This window comes from Myxine glutinosa, chromosome 7, assembly GCF_964187855.1.
Source record: "Myxine glutinosa chromosome 7, kmMyxGlut1.1, whole genome shotgun sequence".
NCBI lineage: Eukaryota > Metazoa > Chordata > Myxini > Myxiniformes > Myxinidae > Myxine > Myxine glutinosa.
The window spans coordinates 80,381,111-80,408,143 of record NC_136267.1 but is presented as its reverse complement, the minus strand read 5'-3'; the positions used below and the strand labels follow the sequence as shown (position 1 = coordinate 80,408,143).

Sequence of the window (27,033 nt, the reverse complement as noted above, 5' to 3'; positions counted from 1 at the left end):
GATCTCCTCAGACAATTCTCTGGTTTTCTTTCTTTTCTCCATGCTCATTGCAGTTCACATAGTGACACAAAACAGCAGAATGACTCCTTTTCTCGATTCAAAATGGTTGAATGAGTGATTTTTATATTGCAGGCACCTGAAACTCACCACAGGTGAGTTCAATTCAAAGTAAAGGAGAATCACCTGCTTTAAATATAATTACTTATAACAACTTCTAAAAGATACCAATAATATTGTCCGGCCCATTTTAGAATTTCTGTGTAGAACAAGCTAAGATTTAGTAATTTTTTCAGCTTTTTTTGTTTCGTTCCACTGCAAACCAAGGAAATACATGTGTGGATACCAAAAGATTTTTTAATTTCAATAATTGTTTGGAAGAAATGGTGCATTATTTGAAAAAAGTGCGAGGGAGCCAATATTTTTGACGACTGTATATGCCAAAATATAATCCATTATTTTTGAATATTAGATCAGTCCTTGTATCATTTCTAAAAACTCATTTTTCCATATGCAAGGGAACAGACAGTGAGGGTGGGAGTAAAGGGGATTGCAAAATGAGAAAATGAAGAGGACAGACAGAGATAGAACAAGACAGTGACAAAGTGACATCAGATGCATCGAGGTTGGGAAGAGGGTATGAAAAAGTTGAGAGTAGGAAATGGATCAGTATAACACTAATCCCTCCTCTCCCCATTTTCCTTCCTCTTCCTAATTCTCCTCCACTCCATTCCAACACCCAATCTTAAAGCAGCACATGTTGATGAACTTTAGAAAGAATATTCATCAATATAACTCACCACAGTCTCCTCCAGACCTTTCAGATCCTGCTGGGCTTGGTCTCGCCTATCCTGCAGGAGCCTGGTAAACAACCAGCACAACGTTTATTATTCAAATCATAAAGGTAAGTTTTGGTAACGTCTAAAACAACTTTAAAACAATACTCAGAATGAATTAAAAACAAATGTTAAAAGCAAAATATTTTACATCGATTTGAAAAAGTTTCATCTAGCTCCAAAATATTCATCTATTTCAATCTCATTACGATCTCAGCAACTCTTCTTCCATTCCAATCGACCCCTTTACACATTTTCCTCAAAACCTTATCCCACTTATTCTCCTTCTACAACTGCCTTCTTAACACCTTTTCATACTTCCACTCAACCCAATCACACACTTCCCTCAACCCCTTCATCCATGCCCACTTATATCCCTTCTCTCACAACCTTTTCTTCTCCTTTACTCCTGAGCAAAAGCTGCAATTTTAAGCTAATTTGGTTCAGCAGAGGAGGAGTGCATACAAGTCAAACAAACAAACACGTCGAATAATCATGACAGTTTCTGATATCTATGGTTTTCATGCAGTGAATTGATGTATTTCATTACATGACTTGTAATACCCACTCCCAACAGGAACGGCCCTACAGCATTGATGTCGCCAATTAAGACGATACAAACGGAGCTAAGAATGTTTTTTTTAACGACCAAAATCTTCCAAGGTACACAAAGAGTACAACCACCAAGTTTCAACTCATACAGTGCAGTGGTTTAGGAATGCATACAAGACAGACAGAGACGGCTAGCTTTGTATGTACGATGTTTAGAGACATTTGAAAGTCAGATGAGCGGTCTGCCAGCACTAGTTGTTGGTGGATGTTAAAAAAAACCCTTCCCAAAGAGTAAACGAGTCACCAGTGTGCTGAATAAATTACAAATTCCAGGTCACCTTCAATCAAATACAAGGCAGTTCGTTCAGGCCCAACAGGATAACAATGTTCCCTGGGTATACCCACACAAAGGTGTATGGATCAACATGTGGATGGATATATTAATTATTTGGAGCTATTAAATACAGAGTAGAGCAGTAAGAAGTTGACCCTAACACCAAAACACACACATTCATTGTCAGAAGCAAAGTGGTCTTGAGGATAGGTATGTACAGTGCCTTCAGAAAGTATTCACACTCCTTGAATTTTTCACATTTTGTTGTGTTACAGCCTAAATTTAAAAGATTAAATTGATATTTTTTTTTGTCACTGATCTACCTACACACAACACCCTATAATGTCAAAGTGGATTATTTTGGGGGGGGGTTCTTCTTAACTCGACAATTAAAAATGAAAAGCTGAAATGTTTTGAGTCAATAAGTATTCAACCCCTTTGCTATGACACTCCAAATTGAGCTCAGGTGCATCAAATTTTCCTTTGATCATCCTTGAGATGTCTCTACAACTTCATTGGAGTCGACCTGTGGCCAATTCAATAATTGAATTATTGTCAATAATTGACAATTATTGATTGGACATGATTTTGAAAGAAGCACCCCTTTCTACACAAGGTCCCACAGTTGACAGTGCATGTCAGAGCAGAAATTTTACCATGAAGTCCAATAAACTGTCAGTAGAACTCAAATAAAGAATTGTGAAGAGGTGACTGGAAGGGCATACAACAATTTTAGAGTGTTGAAAGTTCCCAAGAGCACAGCGAGCTCCATCATTAGGAAAAGGAAAGCATATGGAACTACCCAGACTCTTCATAGAGCTGGCCGCCGGACCAAATTGAGCAACCGGGCAAGAAGGATGTTGGTCAAGAGTGACGGAAGCCACTCCTGAGAAAAAGGCACGTGGCAGCATGCCTGAAGTTTGTAAAAAGGCATGTGACAGACATGAGGCAAAATATTCGACCTTTCTTATGCTTTTACTGGTCATAGCACTAAAATGCTAACACATGGTCACTACAAATGTTGCACCAAATTAGATGTACTGAAACTCAGTACAAATGCTGTGTTTGAATGAGGACCTTATCAATGCTTGCTTGATTGATCAATCTTGACTTTAAAAAAAACCAAAGAAAACAAAACATTGGGACTCCGTCAGCACCAGTCTCTTCAGATTCCAGGATCTTTTCACTTCAATCTTGTGGTCTTGGTATTTGACCTTTTTCTTGATTTCTGCATTATTTAGGTCAAAATCGCTGGGGACTGATATCTCAATCAGCAATGCTGCCTTTTCCTTTTTTGTTCCTGAGTACTATGTCCGGTCACACAGTCCTTTGTTTTCTATGTTCATACTGAATGGGATCATCAGGTCATATGTGAACATTACATCCTTGTTTTCAATGATTGCTTTTGGTTCATGTTTCCATGAGTTTTGTGGAACTGGGATATTGAATTTTCTGCAGATGTGCTAGTGGGTTACTCTACATACCTTGTTGTGCCTTTGGGTGTACAGCTGTTCTGACATGTCTTTTACATCCTGTTTGTAGGTGATTCATGCTTTCTGTTTCTACCTTGCAGAACCTACACTTGTCCGATTGACGTAGTCCTGCCATCTTCTTAAAGCCATTCATGTAGTGTCCTTGGTCTTAGGCATTAATAATGATTTGCTCTCTGTCCCAGTTGAGCTGACCTCTTCTTAGCCATTCCAGTGATCCTTCTTTGTCTATACCCAATCTGTCCATCTATTCTTTATATTTCCCTGCCCTTTTGCCTTTTGCCCAGTTGTCACTATATATCTGCTGGTATTTCACTTTGTATTTTTATTTTGTCTTTTTTGGAATTGTTGGGGTTTTGGTTTGGTCCATGGCATTTTATAATCACACCTGTTTTTGGAAGTTTTTTTACAAGGTGAGTGAGAGATACCTTTTCTGGTTTATTGTGTTCATGCTTGTACAGAAATTGTATCTAGTAGTGTGCTGAGCTTTTCACATACTCTGCTAATCCTACAGTCATCGCTCTGTGCACTTGATCGAGTTCCATCAGGCTGCCACCTCCTTCTTTCCTCAGCAGGTATATTCTCGGGATGCACTGATTTTTGTAGAACATTTTGTGGATAGTGAGGAGTTTCCTTGTTTTGATGTCTAGTTTTTTGATATCCGCTTGTGGCCAGTTTACTATTCTGCAGCTGTACTGGAACACTGGTACTGCGAGTTTATTTATGGCGTTGATTTTGTTCCTTGGGGTGAGATATGTTTTCAGGATCAGCCTCGTTTTATGCAGGTATTCTTTGGTAATTGTTTTGCGCATTTTATGGCAAATTTGGTGGCCCTCTTCTACTCCAAGGTATTTGCAAGATGCTTCGTTGTCTAGCTTCTGTATTGTTGTATCTAGGTCAATTTTGATGTTGTCCATTTTAGTTGATATACCTTGCATGAGAATGTGCACTTGACACACTTATCAAGGCAAAATTCCATTTGGATGTTGTCAGAGAACCGTTTCACGAATTTCAGTTGTTATGACATTTTTTTGTCTTTCGGTGGAAAGGGTTTTACATCATCCATGTACAGTTGATGTGTCACCTTTCTTGTTTCTTTGGACGTTCCTTTATTGGATGTTATAGGGTGCATCCGTGTCCTTGCTTATTAATGAGGTTATTTAGTGGGCCCAGGGCCAGGTAAAACAGGAGGGGGGAAAGGCTGTCTCCTTGGAAGATCCTGCATCGTAGCTTTACTCCTGGTATTTCAATCTTTTTCATCTGAGTGCTGCAGGATTAGTGTGGTATTCCTTAGATCCATGGATTCTCAATCAGCTTGATTATTTGGGGGTTAAAAGATTAAATTGATTTTATCTTGTACATTTGCATGTACTTTATCATCCATGAATGTGGGACACAATCAAAAGCTTTTTTCTATAGTCAATCCATGCTGTGGACAATTTCTTTCTTCTTGGATTGCAATTTTCGAGTTTGGCCTTGTTTAGTAATAGGTGGTCTATTGTTCCATAACATCCTCTCTTGCATCCCTTCTGTTCTGCCTCTAGGCCTCTTTGTTATGTTAGGTGGTGGTAGATTGTGTCTGTGATGATTCCTGGTAAAAGTTTATATATTTGTTGATTGACAGGTTATTGGCCGGTATTTGTGTGGTAGTTGGGTCTCTTCAGATTTTGAGATGAGGAAGGTGTTACCGTCTGTCATTTATCCATTTCCTGATCCACTTGGATAAGCTAATTGAATGCTTAAGTGTAGTGAAGGTGGAGAGCATTAAATTGCTTTAACCAGAAGTTTGGGATCCCATCTGTTCCAGGGCTTTTGAACTTTGCCATCTTTTCAAGTTGTTATATTATCTTTTCTGCATCAATTATTACTAGGGGCATTTCCTTGAGATGTTGCTTCTTCTCTTCCAAGTTTCAGATCCATTCCACCTCCTTATTGTGTTATTTTCAATCTTCATAAATTCCTTTCCAGAATCGTTCCAGTTCATCTTTTTCAGGAGGGGGGGGGGTGTGTGTGTGTGTGTGTGTGTGTGTGTGTGTGTGTGTGTGTGTGTGTGTGTGTGTGTGTGTGTGTGTGTGAGTGAGTGAGTGAGACCGAAATAGTGACATTACATCATTTCATGCAGACGTTGCGATTTCTCTCGTTCCATGACCTGCAGTCGCTCGTAGTCACAACGTAACCTTTCCTGTTCAAGCACAATCTTCTGATTGGAGCTGGAAAAGACAAGGGCACGTTAGGCAAACCATCATATATATATATATATATATATATATATATATATATATATATTTTTTTTTTATTTTATTGTATGCATGATCAAAGCTCATGGAAGAGCTAGAGCAGAATGGAGGGAACAAAATGTAAAGAGGAAAACATCAACAGCAGAGTAAAAGTGAGAGTGAGATCAAAATGAAAGGGCGAAGGACGTGGGTGAACAAGCTGCACACAAGCTGAATGATGCAACAAGAAGGGGAAGGGGAAACCCGGGATGAAACATAAAAGGAACAAACTAAACCAACCCATAACTAACAAATGAAGAGGTGAGGGAGAGTGGGGGTTCATAATACAAGTAACCTGAAAAAAAGTGTGCTTTACAATTCTGTATGTAACTTGTGACATTTGGATGGAATAGATCATGAGTATGGATGTGGGAAGTGGTGGACAGCTGTCTTTAAGCTCTGGAGGGAAGACTGGGACTTAACAGACTGGGGAAGTTGGTTCCACTGATGAGGAAAGAGGAACAAATGCGTGGAGGTGAGCACTGCACTTGGATATTGGGAGTTTAAGAAGAAGAGGGTTGTTGGCAGACAGTGTGTGCCCTGCAAAAACCTGGGAGGGACAGAGCTAAGAGAGGGCATAGCGTACAAGACCAAAGAGGATGTGGTAGAATACAGAGGTCACCAATCTGTCTGCTATGCAAAGTAACAGGCCTAAACACTCAGCTTCATCATGGAAGATCCCAATGATTATGAAAGCCCAATTTCCATGGCAAAATAAGATCAAGTTTTTAGGCAGGGGCACAAGCCAAAAGGGAAGAGCAGTATTCCACCAAGCTGCAAATGATGGCCTTGTAGGTTGTAAAAAGTCTAGATTGGCTAAGGAAAGACCCTGCAGAATGGAGGATGCCGAGTTGGCAGTTGACGTTGGAGACCATCTTGGAAACATTGTCTGCCCAAAAGCCATATGTTTATCTCTTCATGTGTGCCATCGTTCCATCTCTTCTTTCAAATCGTCTACTTTGAACACAGGAGCTCAATAACAATGGCATTGCCACTACCTGTTCTTTTTAGAGTGGGAACCACATATATGCACCTCTTTCCCGTTTCCTCCTTGCACCTCATCACACCTCACTGCACCCCTCACCCGCAACTCTTCAATACAGACCTTAGATAACAAACAGTATTCCTCCTTTGATCCCTTCCCTTAGCATATGGGCAGCACGGGACCAACCTCCCATGCCCAGTAAGCAAAGTGGTTGAAAACCACCTCGTTCCTGCTCTCTTTACTCTCTACCTTCGGCAGAATATTCTGATGGGCCCTTGTAATACGTTTTAGACAGACAAGATATATATAAGTTCGGTATAGCACTGCTCCTTGTCTCTTCTCTTTGCTGTATGCTTCCTCCATTGCTCGACTGCACATTTATTGCACCCCCCCCCCACCCCCCTGTACATTTTGATTTTGATTACCTTTTGATGACCTGTACATTTTGATTCCCACACATTTTGATTGACTGCTTTGTCCATTAAAGTGCTGCAAAAATGCACCACATGCTCCCTTTGGCCCCGCATTTCACATTCACTTCATAAAATAAAACTCCTTATTGTTTAACTTTTTCCGATCTTTTCCTATATTGGCCAAACACCCTCCACACCCAGTGTTAGCCTGGGAGATTATAAGTCCCCAACGAATTGGCTCTAACCTGCAGATTCCGGTGTGCACTAGTGGTTGCTCGGTCATATCCAAATAAGATCCGAAGATAAGTTTAGTGAATAACCTAGGGTGCGAGACCCGGTTGTAAACCCACATGACCTCAGGTAAACGGAAATCAGACAGAGGACTCTGGGGTAACCTGGTAGACTAATTGGCACTCGGGGCATTACCCACCGTAACGTGGAGTTATTTGTGCTCAGTGGCCTCAGGCCTGTTAAGTCCGAGGGGAACCGAGACCCACCCCTCCCCCCTTTGTAAGTAAACCCCAAAACCAAGCCCGTAACAATACAATGCATCTCCGAGGGTCTTCACGGTTTGGTTTGGTTCAATATAAATTACAAGTCTGACAGACAGCTGGATCTAGTTTCAGGTAACTAGTGCAACCACTCCCAACAGGAGTGGCAGGAAGGGTTATGTTATTAACCTCTGTGGGGTATATACATTACAGTAGATCTAGGTTTGGCCTCAAGACGGTCAGGGATGTGCTCAATTACCAAGTTTCTTATAGGGCATTCGCCAAGTGGCTGAAGCATTCAAGCAAGCACTCCATTCAAAACCGTTGATAAGGAATGCCCGGCTTGGCAAGCAGCTGCTTAGTAACTGAACTCACAATGAGGTAATCTTCATTCCGATGAAGCAGCACTTACACGGAAGGAAGGACTCACATATGGAGATAACAACCAAAGGAAGAGCAGGTTAATTGTGATTCTGAACAGGGAATTTATTTTATATCTGTTACCTCAGTTTTGTTGCGAGTTTCTCTGTCTGTCTGTCTCTGCCTGTCTCTCTCTGCCTGTCTCTCTCTGTCTCTGTCTGTCTGTCTCTGTCTGTCTGTCTGTCTCTGTCTGTCTGTCTGTCTCTCTCTGTCTCTCTCTGTCTGCCTCTCTATCTCTCTCTTCCCTTCCTCCCCCCCCCCCCCCCCCCCCCCCACAAACCCTCCTTCCCCCACACAGCCTCCCGCTCTTTGGTAATAAAGCCTTTGTTCATACAAATATGCATGTGGCATTTCGAGGTACGGGATTTGGCATGAAGGACAACTGGATTGTATAAAAAAATCCGGTTATGGACCGAATGGGAAATGAGCATTTAATATGTCTCGACACTATGGTGTGTGGAGTCAAGCGACAGATGTGGTGTGATCCAGTAGCTGTCCGACCAGTGGGTGCACATTTGAAAAATCGACCCCCAACAAGAACCCCCAAAACAGCAACACCAACAACAACAACACAAAGGTCTTGTGGACTTGCGACATGTCACAGGTAAAAACTATGGCAGTTCAGATGAATCCGGAACGATTACTTCGCCTTTTGGAAGCAGATCCCTTGGAGGACCAAGAGAAGCAACCACGATCAGGAAACGGTAAATAGAGGTGTCCCAGTCGTGGTCGCTTCTCATGGTCCTCTGAGATGTTCCCACATGGTCTTGGTTCATGCTATTCATGAAAGCATTTTAGCTCATGGAGGAGATCCTTTTCCTTTTTGCTTTACTTCCAAGAGACTTAGGAGAAAATGAATGATCGTTTTGGGAGCCTCCATGTTTTTCACCATGTTGTATTAGTCCAAAAATCAACAAAAACAATACTAACTCTCTAAGCTGCGCAATGAGAACAGATTTTTCATCGATTTCATCTCGAAGCCGAGCAAGTTGTTTCTGGTGGGCCTCATGGTGGCTCTCCATTTCTTTCTCCAAGGCCATCTACATGGTGCCAAAGACAAATGAGAGAACAACTCATGCAGGTGTGCTCGGATTGAATAAATACAAAAACAATTTTAATCAACTTGCAACAACCACAGCAATATCAGTTATTTTCATTTTGGCTGAAATTGGAAATCAATATCGCTCTGAGCCCACTTAGAGGTAGCACCCATATTATGTCCGAAGTAAATAACAAGGTAAAGATTTTGGGAGTAGGATACTTCATAACAACTTCATAAAAAGGTTTTGCACATACAACTGTTTGCATTGTTAAAGTTGTTTTTCCAAAGCATATTCATGTGCATGTGACTTCACTCTTCCGAAAATTTCACAATATTTTTGCATATTATTCTTACATATCCATATCAACCAGTGGGGTTATCGTGAAACAGATGGCAATGGCCACCTCCTAGAGGTATAGGTGTACTCAAGATCTCCGACCCATAAATGACCCCCTTACAAGACAAAAAAGAAATACAAGCATAGGTTTTGTGATTCCAAGTGATTTGAGTGTTTTGTAAGTCAACAAACAAGTTATGACATTTTCAAATAGCCCGAGCCTGCTTGGCGATTACATCTGAGTGCATTGCTCATATGAGGCTGGGATCACAGATGCCAATTCCATAAAAACCATGTTGATTTTTCCAATGTATAATGATGTCCTTGCAATTCATGTTAAAATATATAAAAATAACCACCTTTAGAGGCCATTTTTCCCCGCAAAGCGGGGGTTGGCCTTTTTCGGGAACCGTGGTTGTTGTTGTTTTTTTGATTTTTTTGGTCCCCTTTTTGAAGCAATGTTTCACGGCCGGATGCCCTTCCTGACGCCAACCCTTTTTGCCGCCTTTAACGACAAACAGGGAATTACCAGTAAACTGGTACTCAATTAGCCGACCACGGAAGGATGACAGGCTGAGTCAACCCCCCTGGCGTTAATTCAGCGATCGACCGGGATTCGAACCCAGGATCCTAGGATCCTAAGCCGGCACCCTAGCCGCTAGCCCAACACCAGGGTTAATTCATGTTAAAGCCTTTAATATCCTTGTTCTACATCAAATGTGTGTTACATATTTATGGGAATGTCTGTGAATTCCTATTCAGGTCTTTGCTTATCAATGTGTAGTCGATTAAGGGTTGTTGTGGTTGGAGGGTCAGGAGCCCTTCTGGAAAAAAAGACCGGAAACGGAAGAAGAAAGACATGAGGATTCTTCTTCCTCACCCCGCTCCGACGAGAGGTGGGATTGATATTGAGCCGTGTGGAAAAGCGGCGTTCCCGAGCCCGTCTGGCGAGAGGAGTTACCGGGACGGATACCTGCCCGGTGGACGTCAAACTGCCGTGTGGCCGGGCACCGACCCAGCGTCTGGCACCGTTCGCGACACCGTCTACAAAGACGCGTACGGGTCGCACGTTGGGGCCTAACAACGCGTTGCAAGCGGCGTGTGGCTTTTGCTTGCTTTACAGTACCCGCTTCGCGTGGCCACGAGGGGGCTGCAGCCGTGGTCCCCGGTACGATACCTGCCCGGTGGAAACACGTCCACCCGGGGTTCGTTCAACCGCCCGAGTGCGGCGAAGCCGACCATCATCTTGGTCAGGAGGGGCCCAGAGACATTGTGAGGGACAGAGACCAAAAGGGGGTCGTGAGTACAAAAGGGGATACACATATATAAGATGGCCATCTTAATCATCTAGGGGATTGATTGTGGATTGTGAATTGTTGATGGTGGATTGCTCGGGGAAAATATCCTTGATTGTAGCATTGAAATTGTATGGTATCCTTACCCTTGAAATATATCATTGAAACTCAGTGTTCTCTTGGGTGGAATTCATATGGATTGCGTGGCGAAAGCGCATATGTGATACAACTTTCTGGCGAAGTTCCTCTCACGGTCCGGGGGTCACCGAGACCAGGTAGTCACCGAGGGGACCACGTAACATGTGTAAAAGTCTCTCTATAAGCCATAAATGCTAATATTTGGTTATTTGACTTCTTCAGCAAAAACATGAAACCAATCCTATTTGGTATGCTCAGGGTCCAAAGACCCTTTGTTACCTTCATTGCATTGGCATTTTCAATCATACTCAGGTGCTCTTGTTCCTTATCCCTGAAAGTCATCTCATGAACACAGTCTGCAAACAGCACATAATAACTTGTCAGTGGTAATTTTCGCATTAAAAAAAACATATATACAAACATATATACAAACATACATACAAACATACAAACAAACATATATACACACACATATACACACAAACATATACACACACACACCACTATTTGCGGTTTCGTTATTTGCTATTCGCGGGTTCCACGTATTTGCAGTTCATAAATTGCAATCTGCTTCTCCATTCGCGGCCCTACGTCCCGTGTATTCGCAGCATTTCACGGGCGCAAACAAAAAATTAAATGAGCCGCGAGCATGACAGTTATAAAACCCAGCTTTCACCAGATATGCACAAAGCAGCTGGACATATGCAAAAAACATCTACGAGCCAAGAGCATGACCTGCTTCTACATTCACAGCACTGTGCTTCACGTTTTCATGGCTTTCTACCTTCGCGGGATATCCCACCATTCACACGGTAAACATCCCTTCGTGGGTATCCCGCCATTCACACGATAAACATTGCTTCGCCGGCATATCCCACCAGCTGCATAACACGTCATCCAGGGGAGTTACTGTACAGAATGAAAACACTCACCATATCTGAGTGCAATTAGCTGTCTGCCTCCCTTTTCCCCATTGAAACAATGGCACCGCATACATTAGCGGATTTTCATCGACATTGATGGATTCTCATCGACATTGACGGATTTTGCCTCAATATTCGTGGATTTTGCCTAGACATTTACAAAAAAAATTCCTTGACATTCACAGATTTTCGCAATTCGGGAACCAATTCCCCCTTTTTCCATTGAAACAATGCCCCGCTATTCACGGTTTCGTAGTTCGCGGCACTTTCCTGGAACGTATTCCCCGCGAGTAGTGGGGTCCGCCAGTATATATAAATATAAATAGGTATATACACCCCTTTCAAAATTTTCCCCGTTTGTTGCCCTATAGCCTGGAATTGCAGTCCCTGTCACCTTTTGAGAGAAGATCGAGATTACATATCTCAACCAGTGATATTTAATTGTAATATGGATAGGAGGTCCTTGGTAGGACCCACATTAACAATGCTGTCCTTTAATGCAAAAGGGACCATCATCAGCTAAACAAGAACTGATTACCAGTCTGTGCTACACATGATTGCTTTTTTTGTTGTTGTTGTATGCAGTAGATGCATCGCAGTCCAGATGACATTCATCTTCATGTCCCAGAAATGAGCCTCGTGGTTGAAAGCCGAAATTGACAATATGGAAGTGCAATTTTTGTAAAGCAAGGTCTCCATATTTGCACTATTACAAAGTTATAAGAGATGACATTTAGATCCTGTCAGTGAATTTTGATAGTGATTTCACTGTTACATCAGCATATAAACCTCCATGAAAAGAGCTTCATCTTGTTGCTGATGATATGAACTGCAGGACAATAACCTTCATTGGAGACTCGCACTGCCACAGCAACCTGTGGGGTTACCATAAAACAGATTTATTGGCCAACTCCTTGAGGCATGGGTGAACTCGCAAGATCTCCAACTCATTCATAACCGCAAACTACCAAGCTCTTTCACTCATGGGCACTGGAGACACAGGTACAATCCAGACATTGTTTTTGCCAGTTCAGCTTCCTCTGTCTTTTCAACTTGTCTTGGATCCAATTCCTTGATCATAGCAGGGGATACAATTTATTGCTGTTTTTCAGCCAGAAAACATCTCTGCAAGCCAACTTTTCAACTTTAAGGTGATTGGAGTGGCTTCTCCATGGAGAAAGAAAAAAGGCCATCATTGGAATTGAGGCTATCCCAGAAAACTGACAAATTGGTATTAACTGTGTCGAAAAGCTCTCGGAAACATATTCCACGAGGATGCCGCACAGAATATATATTTTATTGTGGGACGAACTTTTCATGAAACTTACATGCAGAAATTTGAAGTTGACCCTTTTGTTGATGAGACAATCACAATCGGTGAAACCCTGACACCATCTTTATTAGCTAAGAAATGAAGATCCTGGCAAACTTTGTTAGACTCCAAAGAAATGCCATACAATAGCGAGAAAACCACTTTACGTCAGATCAACAAGCACCCAAGGAAAGTTAATCCACACCAGACTGTCACCCCAAACCAAGGTGATTATCAACTGCTCCGAAATGGAACTAGAACGGCAATCTTGGACGTCACAACATCGACCAATAGGCCGCCGCCCACATTATTCCTTCATTATACATACTTGTATCATTATACATAAGTTTGATTTAAACCCCTTTAGCTGTTCCTAAGTATCACGTTTTTACGTGGCATAACCTCTGACCTTTGACCTATTGACCGCATAATCAAATCAGTTTACATTTACATCATTATACATACTTGGACCAAGTTTGACTTGGATCTCTTCAGCCATTCTTAGAGTTATCGCGGTAACAAAAAACCTTTTTGGAATAAGACTAGTCTCGGAAAAGTTTGTCCCACATGCTCTCACTCCGGAACAGAAGGAACATCGCCTCAAAGCGTCTCAGTAACTCATCAATCGTACAGCAAGTGATGAAAATTTCCTGTCCAGCATCATTAAAGGTGAAGAGAATTGGGCTTATGGCTACAACCCCGAGACCAAGAGTCAATCATCTCAGTGGAAGACCCCATCGTCACCTGACCAAAGAAAGCAAGACAGGTGTGCTTAAATGTGAAGATGGTCCACATTGCGTTTTCGAGTGAAGGTGCAACACCTTCACTACAAAAGACAATCAACATAATCTTCACATTTGAGAGCAATTACTTTCATTAGTTCATTCGTTGGGTGAATCAGTGGTTTTACTTGGCTGTTTTGAAATGCTTAAGAGATGCAAGTTTGACGGAAGTGGCCTGAAAAAGGGGAGTCAGCTTTGTGGATGTTGCATCATGACAATGTGCCGGCACATTCAGCACTTTCCACATGATAATTTTTGGCCAAACAACATTCCACTGGTTTCCCAACCACCGTATTCACCAGATTTGGCACCAAATGACTTTTTTCTGTTACACCTACTGAAACGCACTGCAAAAGGAAAGATTTCAGTATGTGCCAACCATCATCCAAAATGCAACCCGGAAACTAAAAGCCATCACAAAAGAACAGTCCCAGAGGCATATAAAAAAAAATAAAAAATGGCAAGACTACTGAAATCATTGCGTTCAGTCAAGAGGAGACTACATTTAATGGGATAAATTTCATCAACTGTGTGCTCCATTCGTTTTGTAACAATAAAATTAGTCCCAGAACTTTTTGACCAGACATCAGATAAATAAAAGCACATTATCCTGCTTCTTACCACACAGTTTATAGAAAAAGTATTGCAACAAGTTACTACTCGTCTGCTCCACTAATGCATGCAGAATAATACCCTGTGCATGGAGTCGTGCAAGCTCCTCATTTGCATGGTCTGCAGCTTCCTCCAGCTGACGGCGCCTCTGCTCGGCCATGTGTAGGTACTCAGTCAGGGTGCACACCTTTGATTCATGCTGGAGCACAAACAGGAATACACTTTTTCATTTATTGTCGAAAAGGCAATGCTGGTCAACCCAGTCATAACAATTTTAACTAGAAGGGTGCACTTGGTGGAGCGCATACCTCCCTCCACCAGGCTGATTAGTTTACGTTTTGTATCCCACTGATAGGCCGGATCTGGATTCGGACCTGAACCAAAATTTAATCAGCTTGTTCTGGTCACCTAACCAACTAATCTACCAAGTTTTGTTATAACTTGTCCACAACCTTTTGAGATACCATACTATATATCCTTTTTGGCACCTCATCTCTCAATTGATGAAGAACCACTTAAAAATTTAAATTTTTTTAAATTTTATCCACATTCGGATCTTCACCAAAATCGAATCAATTCATCCTCGTCACACCCAACGTGTCCACCAAGTTTCGTCCAAATCCGTCCATAACACAGATATTGTGCTATGTATTGTTTTTGGCCCCATCTCAATGGTGAAGAATGACTACTATCCAGATCCAGATCTTTATCAAAATCGAATCATTTCGCCCTTGTCACATACACTACCTCTCTGCCAAATTTCGCCTGAATCCGTCCACAACTTTTTGAGATATCTTGTTCACAAACAAACGGACAAACGGACAAACAGACAGACAGAGAGACGTGAAAACATAACCTCCATCCACCTTTGGTGGCAGAGGTAATAAAAGTTCCGTAAATCAATCTGCCTTCCTCTGATTGGTCGATGTGGCCATAGCACCGAGTGATCAGACCAGCAAGCATATCAAATAGTGATAATCTCCTCGGGCTAAATAATAACCTTTTGTGGTGGAATATTCAGTGTGGAACTGCTGATTTAGACTTTATGCGTGCTGATCTACTATTCAAAATTAAATGCACTTATTCGCACGAGATAGGTAAAGGAATTGAATGATAGAACGACTCAGCTTACTGTCTACAGATAGATACCAGAGGATTGGAGAGTAGCAAATGTAACACTGTTATGTAATAAACGATCAAGAGAAGAATAGATGTGTTAAACTTCACATGTAAGGATGATGTTGGATATGTGAACTGAAGATCAGATGGTGAACCATTTATATAAATTCAAACTAATTGAAGACGGTCAGCATGGATTTATGAAAGGGAGGTCATGAAACAAATTTAATGGAGTTGTCTGAAGCAGTTGCTTGATTGGTTGGATGAAGGAAGTGTACTAGATGTAGTGTATGAAACTTTCAAAAGTAATTTTATGAGGTACCATGTAGAAGGCTGTCAGTTAATGTGAGGGCTAGCAGAGTATCTGGTTGAATAGCTAATTGGACTGGAAACTGGCTTAAATGATCAGAACCAAAAGGGACTGTAAGTGGGAGGTTGTAGTATTGGGACACCTCAAGGATCAGTTATTCAGAATTTACATCAACGATGTGGATAATGGGGTTAAGAGTCAGTTTTCCAAATATAACAAGCATTCTGAATATTGCGCTGCAATACATGTCCCCGACCGGCATTAGGTAGCACTGTCATCGAAGACAGTATTATGACTTACCGCACTCCAAATTATAGTCCGGAAAACTGTTGGAGAAATTCCCAAAGTTCAAAGTGCCATAACTTTGTCAAAAATGATCGAAACGTCGTGAAGTTCGAACTTGATCTGTAACTTATCATGAGGAAACCATGTACCAAGTTTGAAATCATTAGCATTAAGAGTTTAGGAAAAACGTCCGGAAAGCTGTTCTTTGCATGACGGACTGACAGACGGACAGACTGACAGACGGACAGACTGACAGACGGACAGACGGACAGACTGACAGACGGAGGGACGGAGTGCAAACCTATAGTCCCCTACGGTGTACACCGGTAGGGAACTAATAAAGATGACACAAGGCTTGGAAGTAAGGTATACAGGAGAGGGGGAAGGGAGGGTGGTCAGATTCAGGAAAGTTGAAATAATTTAATAGATTTGGCAAAAGTTTGGCAGATGAAGTTTAACACAAGAAAATTTAACAGTCCGCTGACTCTTCCCAGCAACTCCAGTGTTCCTCTTTTCCTCCAGTGTTCCAACCCTAACACCCACACACCCGATTAGAAGTTAGTAGTTCGTTTATATTTCAAGATATTTCGCTCACAAGGTTCAGACATATATATGGTGGCGGCCATCTTGGATTTTGACGTGGCGACCCAATTTTCAATAGCGTTCTTCCTTATGCCTAGATACACCCACACACCAGATTAGAAGTTGGTACTTCGCTTATTTTTCAAGATATTCTGCTCACAAGGTTCAGACATACATGGCGGCAGCCATCTTGGATTTTGACGTGGGTTGCACCCACACACCAAATTAGAATTCCATCCTTCGCTTACGCACGCATGCACGCACATACGCACGCACGGACGGGAAAACCATAGTCCCCCTTTCGCTCCGCGGTGCGACGGGGGACAAAAATAGGGACTACATATTGCAAGAGGCAGCTTTTGAGCATGCACCGCAGGGGGATATGGGGGTTGAGGGGATATAGATATGGAAGTAAGCAAACGGACAAAGTTTGTTTGCCACTGCCAGAAAGTGCCTTCAGTGCCAGACAGCTGAAGGTAAAGTTAATACAATTTTAGGTTGTATTCGCAGAGGGTATATTATAAATTAAAAGAGGTAGAGTTAACACCCCACTGGCATTTAGTGAGGCATCATCTTTTTGGTCACCACAACTAAGGAAGGACATAGCTGCGATTGAGAGGGTTCAGTGTAGGCCAATTGTGAGTCGATAGATTCTGACCTAGCAAGACTGAGCTATGAGGAGTGTTTGAAGGAGGCAGGCCTTTATACATGAGAAAGGAGGCGATTACATGGGGATATGATACAGATGTTTAAGATAATAGTGCGGATAGATAAAATAAATACAGGGGGGTTAATTTCAGCACAACAGACAGACAGCATAACGAGCCACAGTCTTGGAGTGAAGAAGAGGAGAATTAGGACGATATTAAAGGAGGGATTTTTCACTCAGTCACGTTAATGCCTGGAATATTCTCCCTGGAGAAGCAGTAGCAACAGATAGATTTAAACTGTAATTTGATATGTATCAAGGTTTGGTAAAGGGGTATACAGATATTGGCAGGACAAGTAAATAGTGATGATATACAGTAAAGGTATAGTTATTGTAACGTCTAAGAGGGTCTTGTCACAAGTTGAATATGCTGTCAGTGTTTGTCCATGATGCATCATCATAAAAAGCATGTGCACATGCACACCTTCCTCCCTCTTTCCAAGAGGGAAAATCATTTAGCACAGGCATGATTGGCCAAACGGCCTCCTCCTGCACCGAAGTTGCTTGTACTTCTTTGCATAACACCCTCAGAGATTATCACAAAATAAAAATCTTAGTATGAGATGGGTTGTGTGTTGGTCATGCTGAGTATGTCAAGAAAAACCTGTATTGTGTTTTTTTTGCTTTCACGAGAACACGAGCGACAAATCCAAGGAACAAGAATACCTGTGAAACCAATAGTTGGCATGTCGCAAGCTGGGCAGAAGTGTCCTGCAACTGTCGCTGCAACCTTGTATGTTCCTCCTCTGCCAGCCGGCACCGCCGTGCCAAAAGTTTCACCTCAGACTTGAACTTGGTGACATATAGACGTGCCATAGTGAAGTCCTCCTCACCCGTCATGCTCATTCCATCTGGAGGAATCTACAGGAGAAAGAAGGCATTTACTTGCAAGGAATCACAATGTGATGAGTCTTGGCTGCATGGGAGGTGATTTTGAACTTCCCAAACCAACTCTGCTGTAGTAGTGGAGTAGTAGTAGCAGTAGTAGTAGTAGTAGTAGTGCTCACCTTTGCCATGTGAAGGAGGGTGAACATTATCGTGCAGTCAAGTAAACGGTATACTGTACCTGGTCGTCATCTGCACAGTGCTCATCTCACTTCATTCTGTAATATGTAACTATAGGACTGTGTAATGATGGTCTTCGCACATTCAAGAAAATGGAATACGTACAAAATTGTTAAAGCCCCAAAAACACGATTGCTATAAAAACTTTCTGGCTGGTAGAAGAACCTCAAACAAGCACAGATACATTCAAAGTACACCGCCACCATGGCAAATAAATAAATATCCTCCAGCGCGGCATTGACGGGGTGCCTACGGCAGTACGGCACCCAGCAATACCACTGTGCAGCTCAGAGACTATTGGGAGGGAGAGGTGAACAATAATTGATTGATGAATTGCAAAATTGAAATCAACAAATAATGAACATACAATATTTTCTTAATCAATTGACTAATAGCATACCTAAACCACCAGTGCTTCATTCGAAGCTGTAACTTTCGCACGTGAAAAAGCCGAATGCCTCAACTCTGTGTTTGCCTCAAAATCTTGTGTCCCGAACCTATCTCTCTCTGTTCCCACCTTACCCAGTCGAACCCAGCTGCTCCTGCACTCTATGTCATTCTCTCCTGACAAGGTGGAGAAGTTTCTGTGAAACCTCGACTCTGATTCTGCAACTGGACCAGACGGCATCAGCCCACGGGACCTAAAATCCTGCTCTGCTGCTCTATCTCACCCTCTCTCTGTTCTCTTCACCCTCTCTTTTGCTCAGAGTCATCTGCCAGCATCTTGGAAATCAGCAAACATTACCGCTTTACACAAAAAATGTGCAAAAACCGATCCTTGCAACTACAGACCAACCAGCCTGCTCCCAATTATCAGCAAAGTCATGGGATCCATCATTGCTTCGAATATCAAATCCTTCCTCTTCCCCAATGGCTTGATCTCCGATCATCAATTTGGATTCAGACCAGGTCACTCTACTCTGGACATGCTGCTTCTGCTGTCTCAACAATGGATGGAGGTCCTCAATGCCAAACAGGAAATCAGAGCTGTCTCCATTGACACATCACATGCCTTCGATACGGTCTGGCACCCCGCTCTGCTCACCAAACTCTCCTCCTATGGTATCCATGGAAATCTCCACGCATGGCTGGTGGATGTCCTCTCTGGTCGAAGTCAACATGTGGCCGTGAATGGATTTCTCTCATTTCCCCTTCCTGTTCAGGCTGGAGCTCCTCAAGACAAGTGTTCTGGGCCCTGTGCTTTTTCTGGTCTTCATCAATGATCTCTCTGACTCTCTGGAAAATCCTCTCTATCTCGTTGCTGATGACTCCACTCTCAGCTGCTTCATACCTCATCACTCAGATAGGCAGTCTGCAGCCTCCTCACTCTTATTAAAGAATATTAAATAAAAAAATTAAAGAATAAATCAATTGGCTAATAGAATACCTAAACCACCACCGTTTCATCCGAATCTAACTCCCAAAAAAATAATTGCCATTAATCGAATAATTTTCATCAATAAATCATAAATAGCCTTTACAGCCAAATCACTTGGTCATTGGCATGTCCAAATATCAGCTTCCCAGCTCAAAAGGTGCCCGAGATAATGCCCAGAAGAGAAAGGAAATAAATAAGGACTTAATTAATTGATAATAATTAAGTAACTAATCAATGAATTGATTAATCAAAACACAAAAAATACAGTTTTTGCCAAAGCACTTGCTCACTATTGTGCTGAAATTCCAGCTTCCTAGCTCAAAGGATGGCTGAGATATCGCCCGGACAAGCAAACAAGAAAACAAACAAGAAACCGGAGTGAAAACCGAGTACTCCCTTTCAGCGTGCGTCATTGCCGGGCTGCCGGGACCCCCTTCGGTGCCGCAATGACGTCGTAGCAAAGGAGCGGTGTACAAATTTTAATTTGTGTTGGTGGTGACCAATATTGACTTCATTTCATGCTGGATCGCTTTGAGTCCGGTGTGAATGATGGCCCAGGTTTCATCCTGTCACAATCGTGAAATAAATAATCTCCCTCCCTTTCGTGTTGTTCCAGGGGCTTCAAGCAATGGAAACATGAGTTGTCTTTTGAGCAAATGTGAAGTCCTTTGGTACCCACCCTGCATATATATATATATATATACATATACAGACTTGGCATTTAATATGGAATTTTTTTTTTGTGGGGGTGAACTTACTTTTCAAGATGTCTTAGAACCAAAACTTCATTGGAATTATGTTGAAATTATTCTAGATTTTGTTAATGTGACCTTTAAAAGAAACAAAAACCACATTTGACATTTTGAAGCAAATAAATTGATCCTTGAAAGTGATGTAAACCGATATCGAACTCAATTCACGGACGGTACTGTGTTAAACTTCTGTACGTTTTCCAGAAGTATCTCTTTATTTTGCACATTAGCCAAAAATTTTTTTAACAAAAACAAAAGTGAAATTACGACTGAGATTACGGACAGTAAAATTACAGTTCAGTACTTCGTGTAACCCCCACGAGCATTCAGGAGAGCACGTACACGTTGAGGCATGCTGTTCACGAGATTTGCCAAGGTTTGGACAGGAATCGCTTGCCAAGCAGTGACAATAGCCTGCTGCTGGTCCAAGTTGTCGATTTGACGCGTTAATTGTGCCCACAAGTTCTCTATCGGATTCATATCCGGGGACATGGCAGGCCACTCCATATGCTCTACACCACGGTCAGCAAGAAAGTGTTGGATCATGCGAGCACGATGAGGCCATGCATTGTCATCTTGGAAGACAAAGTTTCCTCGAAAGGCTGCACGAGCAAATGGAAGCAATGTTTCTTCCAGAATGGCCCTGCACTTGAACTGGTTCAGGTTTCTATTCAGAACAACCAGGTCAGTTTTGCCCCCTGCATGAAAAGCAGCCCAAACGGTCACCCCACCACCTCCAGCTTGGACTCTTGGCACTATACAATCTTTGTTGTAGGCTTCATGCACTTGTCTGCGCACTCGGACGCGGCCATCTTGACGATAGACCAGAAATCTAGACTCGTCACTGAAGATCACGTGATTCCAGTGTCCCGGCTGCCATTGACGGTGCTCTCTGGCCCACTGCAATCGGCGCTGGTGTTGTTGTCTGGTCAGGCGTGGCTTTCTCAGGGGACGCCTGGCACGATTGCGTGCTTGAACCAGTCGTTGGTTGACTCGCCTTCTGGATACAGGCACATTTGTCAGTTGCTGCCACTCAGCCCTAAGCCGATTAGCTGACTTGGTACTGCCATTGCGGACTAACCGGTGCAGCTGGTGATCATCCCTCCTTGTGGTTCTGCGGGGACGTCCTGGCCTCGGTATTGGAGTAGGGACACCCCTCTGAGCGTTTCGTTTCAGGATCTTTGACACCTGACCTTGAGTGATGCCATACTGCCGAGCAATAGCACGCTCTTTCATGCTGTAATTTCGTAAAGCCACCACTCCATGACAAACAGCATTGACGAGTTGACGGACCATCTCCAGAGGAAGTGGCAATAACTTTTGGAGACGTGCAGCAGTTGTTTTCCACTAATACAGAACGCAACAACCCTTGTATACCCAACTGTGAAGCCAATCGTCAAATGCACCTGTCCGTACATTTTGCCATGCCACCTGTGATATAATCCTGTTGTTAACTTCTTGCTGCGACAGACAATCAGTGACATGGTTCTTTTAACAAATAAATCACCAAAGTGTAAAAGAAACTCACCAGATTGATACCGAGTTAAGAAAGTAAACCCAAGTCAAGAAAAAATATATATTCCATATTAAATGCCAAGTCTGTATATACTGTATATATATATATACACTGGAACCCCGCTATAACGAACACCAGTATTACGAACTTCCGGATATAACGAACGAACTTCCTGTCCCCCGCATATTTAATGAGATTCTATTGTTTAACGTAAGGTAAATCAATATGGCGACACCGTCCCGTAAACGCAAGATCTTGTCTTGCCTGGGCTGATATAGCGCCGCCAACGGTCAACAAGTGCTGGAAGAAATCACTCGGTGCCGCCATTTATCCTGTTGATGACGCAGCCAATGAAGAAAACACCGATCCTGAGTTTGATGAGAGTGACGATGTCCTTTTATCGGAAATTGCCAGAGATTTGCAGCACATTGCTGAAGTTAATGGCGAAGATTTGGATAATCTTGCAAGATTATGGGTGGACGTCGATGAAGACGTTCCCGTGACCAGTTCGATGACCGATGAAGAAATTATCGCCTCCGTTCGTGAAACAACACTGCAGTGTGACATCGAAAGTGACTCTGATGACACCAATGAACCACAAGACGTTCCAGCAACATCTGATGTAATTGCCGGACTTGAAACAGCACTTTCCTGGTTTGAAGGGCAACCAGTCGACAGCATTAAAGTTTTACAGCTCCGTCAGCTATTATCTTATGCATGCAAAGAAAACGCCACCTCCAAGAGTAAACAATCCAAGATTACCAGTTTCTTCACGCAGTAAATTGAACATTCGGTGAATATTACATGTACTTGAACATTTTATTTATGTACTTGAACATGTACATGTACTTGAACTTGAACAATGCCATTACATGTACTTGAACAATATTACATGTACATACTTGAACAATGACATTACATGTACTTGAACAATATTACATGTACTTGAACAATGACATTACATGTACTTGAACAATATTACATGTACTTGAACAATGACACAACAGCAATGTTTTTAAAAGTTTTTTATTCGTACAATCGAACAATAAAATGTACATGAATGAACAATACAAAGAGTTTGTTGTTTTGCATATGAATTGGTGTGATAGTATGGTGATTCGTACGTTATTCAGTATTACGAACACTTCAAAATAACGAACTTTTTTTATGTCTCCCGAGCAGTTCGTTATATCGGGGTTCCAGTGTATGTATGTATGTGTATATATATATATATACATATATATACATACATACATATACATACATATATATATATATATATATATATATATATATATATATATATATATATCTATCTATCTATAATTCCAGTAATCTCTGTCTGTACGTTTGTCTGTGACCGCTGTTTCTCGACAACCACGGGTCCGATATACTTTTAACTTGCCAGGTATATTGCTGGGGACCCGAGGATGTGCCTTTTCAAGGTTTCATATTAATCGGACAATTACTTACCGAGCTATGTCCAAAAAACGATTCAACCAATCAGAGAGCAGCGAACGATCGCGTGTGCCGAACGTGGCGGGCACACTCTGCCTCGGATGGCACATTTGAGAGCGTATTCATTTATTTCACGTTTGCAAACTATGTTGGCGTTAAACTATGTTTTACAACTAATAAAAACGAATTTGCGATTCATTCGCTTTCCTGCGCGTTTGTGCACGCGATGGCGATTTCTTTACCAAACTCCGGAAGCCGTTCGCTTTGGACCAAACCATTGCATGTAAATAGAGGGGGGGGATTGTCACCACTCGCAAGCCGTTCGCTTTGGACCAAACCATTTCATGTAAATAGAGGGGGGGGGATATAATTTTAGATATAGATATAGTACGGGCATGCCCTAGTATATATAATTCCAGTAATCTCTGTGTGTTTGTTTGTACGTTTGTTTGTCTGTGACCGCTGTTTCTCGACAACCACGGGTCCGATATACTTTAAACTTGCCAGGTATATTGCTGGGGACCCGAGGATGTGCCTTTTCAAGGTTTCATATTAATCGGACAATTACTTACCGAGCTATGTCCAAAAAACGATTCAACCAATCAGAGCAGCGAGCTATCGCGTGTGCCGAACGTGGCGGACACACTCTGCCTCGGATGGCACATTTGAGAGCGTATTCATTTATTTCACGTTTGCAAACTATGTTGGCGCTATGTTGGCGTTAAACTATGTTTTAAAACTAATAAAAACCCCGGGGGGATTGTCACTGTACTCGCAAGCCGTTCGCCGTTCGCTTTGGCGTTGCGAATGGACCAAAACATTTCATGCACCAAACCATTTCATGTAAAGCGTTCGCCGTTCGCTTTGGCGTTGCGAATGGACCAAAACATTTCATGGACCAAACCATTTCATGTAAATAGAGGGGGGGATATAATTTTAGATATAGATATAGTACGGGCATGCCCTAGTATATATAATCGGGAGATTGAATAAGACACGGACGTAGCTTCGGACAAAAATCCCTCATGGCATAAATTTTGATGATTAAAGCATGTTCCTACATCAACCCAATCAAATTGTTAACCGTAACCCATTCATTCATTCATTCATTCATTCATTCACCCATTCATTCATTCTACCTTTGTATGTCATTTATATAAATATATAAATATATTATATGAATATAAATGGCATATGAATATATGCTTGTATGTTTATGAATGTATGTATCCCTATATTTGTATATGCACGTGCACCGGAAATGTAACGCAAACCGTAACTGTAAGCTGCGCTTCACTTCCGTTGAACTTGGGGCCGGTGAGTGAGCTTTGGCGTGGCTCTTCCTTCTGTATGCATTTTCTACACATATCACACATCTTACACACATATCACTACACATACTTGACTGATATACATGCCTGCTGTTTTTGTAGACTCAGAAGAAGACCTTTGTTGGTCGAAAGCTTGTCGAATTAAAGATCGAAGCCCTGAAGCTACGTCCGCGTCTTATTCAATCTCCCGATTATTTATTCAATGCAAATGAGACGCCCTGCTCGTACTGTGGAGTTTCTACTATTTCTCACAGTTATATATATATATAAAATAGCTTACAAAGGGTTAAAATGGTTTTTTTCCGAAAATTATGGAAGATATTGCTCCTTTATCATTTTATTTTCATCATGTGCATCAATCTGAAGCTATGATTAATGTTTTTGTACATCCTGGTTGAATAATAATCATCTTCTCATACTTGACTTAGTTTCTGGACTGAAATTTTTGGTGGCATAGGGACAAAAAGTACCCTTTGAGAAAAAGTCAGTTAATACACAAGTTGATAATCAAAGTGTTTACTGATTGAAAGGTATGATTCAGTATGTTAGTTTCTATGGTTAAAAGCTCAGTAGCCCTAACACGTACCCACGGGATCAACCCGTATGGCATATGGTATGGCAGTCCAAAGTGAGCTCAGATGGATCCAATTTCTTTGATCATCCTTTGGATGTCTCCACAACTTGACAGGAGTCCACTTGTGGCCAAATCAATTGATTGGACATGATTTAGAAAGAAACACACCTTTCTACATAAGGTCCCACAGTTGACACTGCATGTCAGAGCAGAAACACTTCCATGAAGTCCGTATGGGTGGTTTTGTCAAACATTGGAATAAAAAAAACTTCAAAAGGGTAAATTTTATGCACCCCCAAAATTTCAAAACTTCATTTAGCGCCAAACCAAAATAACGATTATTTGGGGGTCCATACTTCCAAAGTAGAAGAGCTAAGCAATTTCTGGCTGCGGAATCTGAAAGCCTGGGCCAGAATTAGATTAGAAACCAACTTCCAGATTTCTATTTCTATTACAACTGAAGATATGGGTCTTCAAAAACGCTACTAAAACATACGCAATTCAAGGGTGTGAAAAAGGTGCGTTGCATCCATATTTTTAGGGGCTGGAACTCAAAAACCGTTGGAGATATTTAGCTGAAACTTGGGATTCCTTTGTCATGAAGAGGTATTTTTAGAAAGATTTCCAAGCAAATCTGAGAGGTGTCAGAAAAGGAGGGTATGTGAATTGAAATGGAATGACCCTACATGCATAATGCATACGCATACATACCTCGTTACACTTTTTTGGGTGTGTATTGGACTGATATGAGCATCTTATTTATGGAACTTTGTGAATGACATTTAAAAAATGAGTTTTCAAAAATAAAAAATAAAAACATTTTTATTTTTCAAAAAGTATTTTCAAATTTGAAATTCTAATTTTTTTGAATTAGAATTTGAATTGAAAAATTCTGAAAATGAAATTTAAAAAATTTGAAATGGTATTTTTTTTTTCAAAAAAGAAAATATATATTCAAAAATGATTTTTCAAAAATATATTTTGTTTTTTCAAAAATGAAAAAAAAGATTTTCAAAAATGAATGAAAAAAAGAAAAGAATTTTGAATGGGTGAGCTTTTCCTGCTTATGGTTTTGGGGTGTGTTGGCATTGATAAACTATGGCCTCCTGGTAGTATAGAAGTATAAAACTTCTAAAGTGTTCTATCCTAGGGAGTAAGCGAGTTATCGCTGGCATCCTAATTTTAAATTTGTCCCTTGTCCTCTTAATTAATAAAATTCATTCTAATGACAAATGCCCTTCCTGGGCTCTCCTCATACATATCCTCATGAAGGTATCAAACTCCGATGTATTGTTCATGAGATAGAAATAGTTCAGTTCTTTGATGAATCTTAAACAATACTGCGTTATCATTTTCAAGGATTTAAGAGTAGGTATAACGTACAGACTTTCGGTCAGAGCCAAGAATTGCATATGTGATGAAAAGACATCTACATATCTCCCATTCGTGTGCAGTACTGTGTTAATGCTAACTTGGGGATAAGATCGGTGAAAGCTTTGTTTTACAAAGACAAGCATCTTCTGACGCTCCTGATTCAAGTGACCAACTGGGAAGATAATGGCTCATCAAGAATTCCTCGTCCTCCGATCTCCCCCCCTACTCCCTACTTTCTTATCAATAACTCCCCGTCCCCGGATCTTCCCCTCCCTACTTTCTTAACAATAATTCGTCATCCACCGATCTCCTCCTCCGCACTACTCCCACTTTGAGGACCCAACC

General features: G+C 41.6%; 1 protein-coding gene across 1 annotated transcript in view; it reads right to left on the bottom strand.

Moving 5' to 3' along the window:
* The window catches only part of LOC137431348 (kinesin heavy chain), a 172,233-nt gene that overhangs the window by 37,431 nt on the left and 107,769 nt on the right, over positions 1 to 27,033 (bottom strand). Inside the window, exons 16-21 of the mRNA XM_068122579.2 lie at positions 17,907 to 18,101; positions 14,317 to 14,434; positions 10,886 to 10,962; positions 8,725 to 8,834; positions 5,318 to 5,419; positions 798 to 858 (exon numbers count right to left, since the gene is read on the bottom strand). Coding sequence (XP_067978680.2) covers positions 798 to 858; positions 5,318 to 5,419; positions 8,725 to 8,834; positions 10,886 to 10,962; positions 14,317 to 14,434; positions 17,907 to 18,101 — 663 coding nt within the window. The remainder of the gene's footprint in view (positions 1 to 797; positions 859 to 5,317; positions 5,420 to 8,724; positions 8,835 to 10,885; positions 10,963 to 14,316; positions 14,435 to 17,906; positions 18,102 to 27,033) is intronic.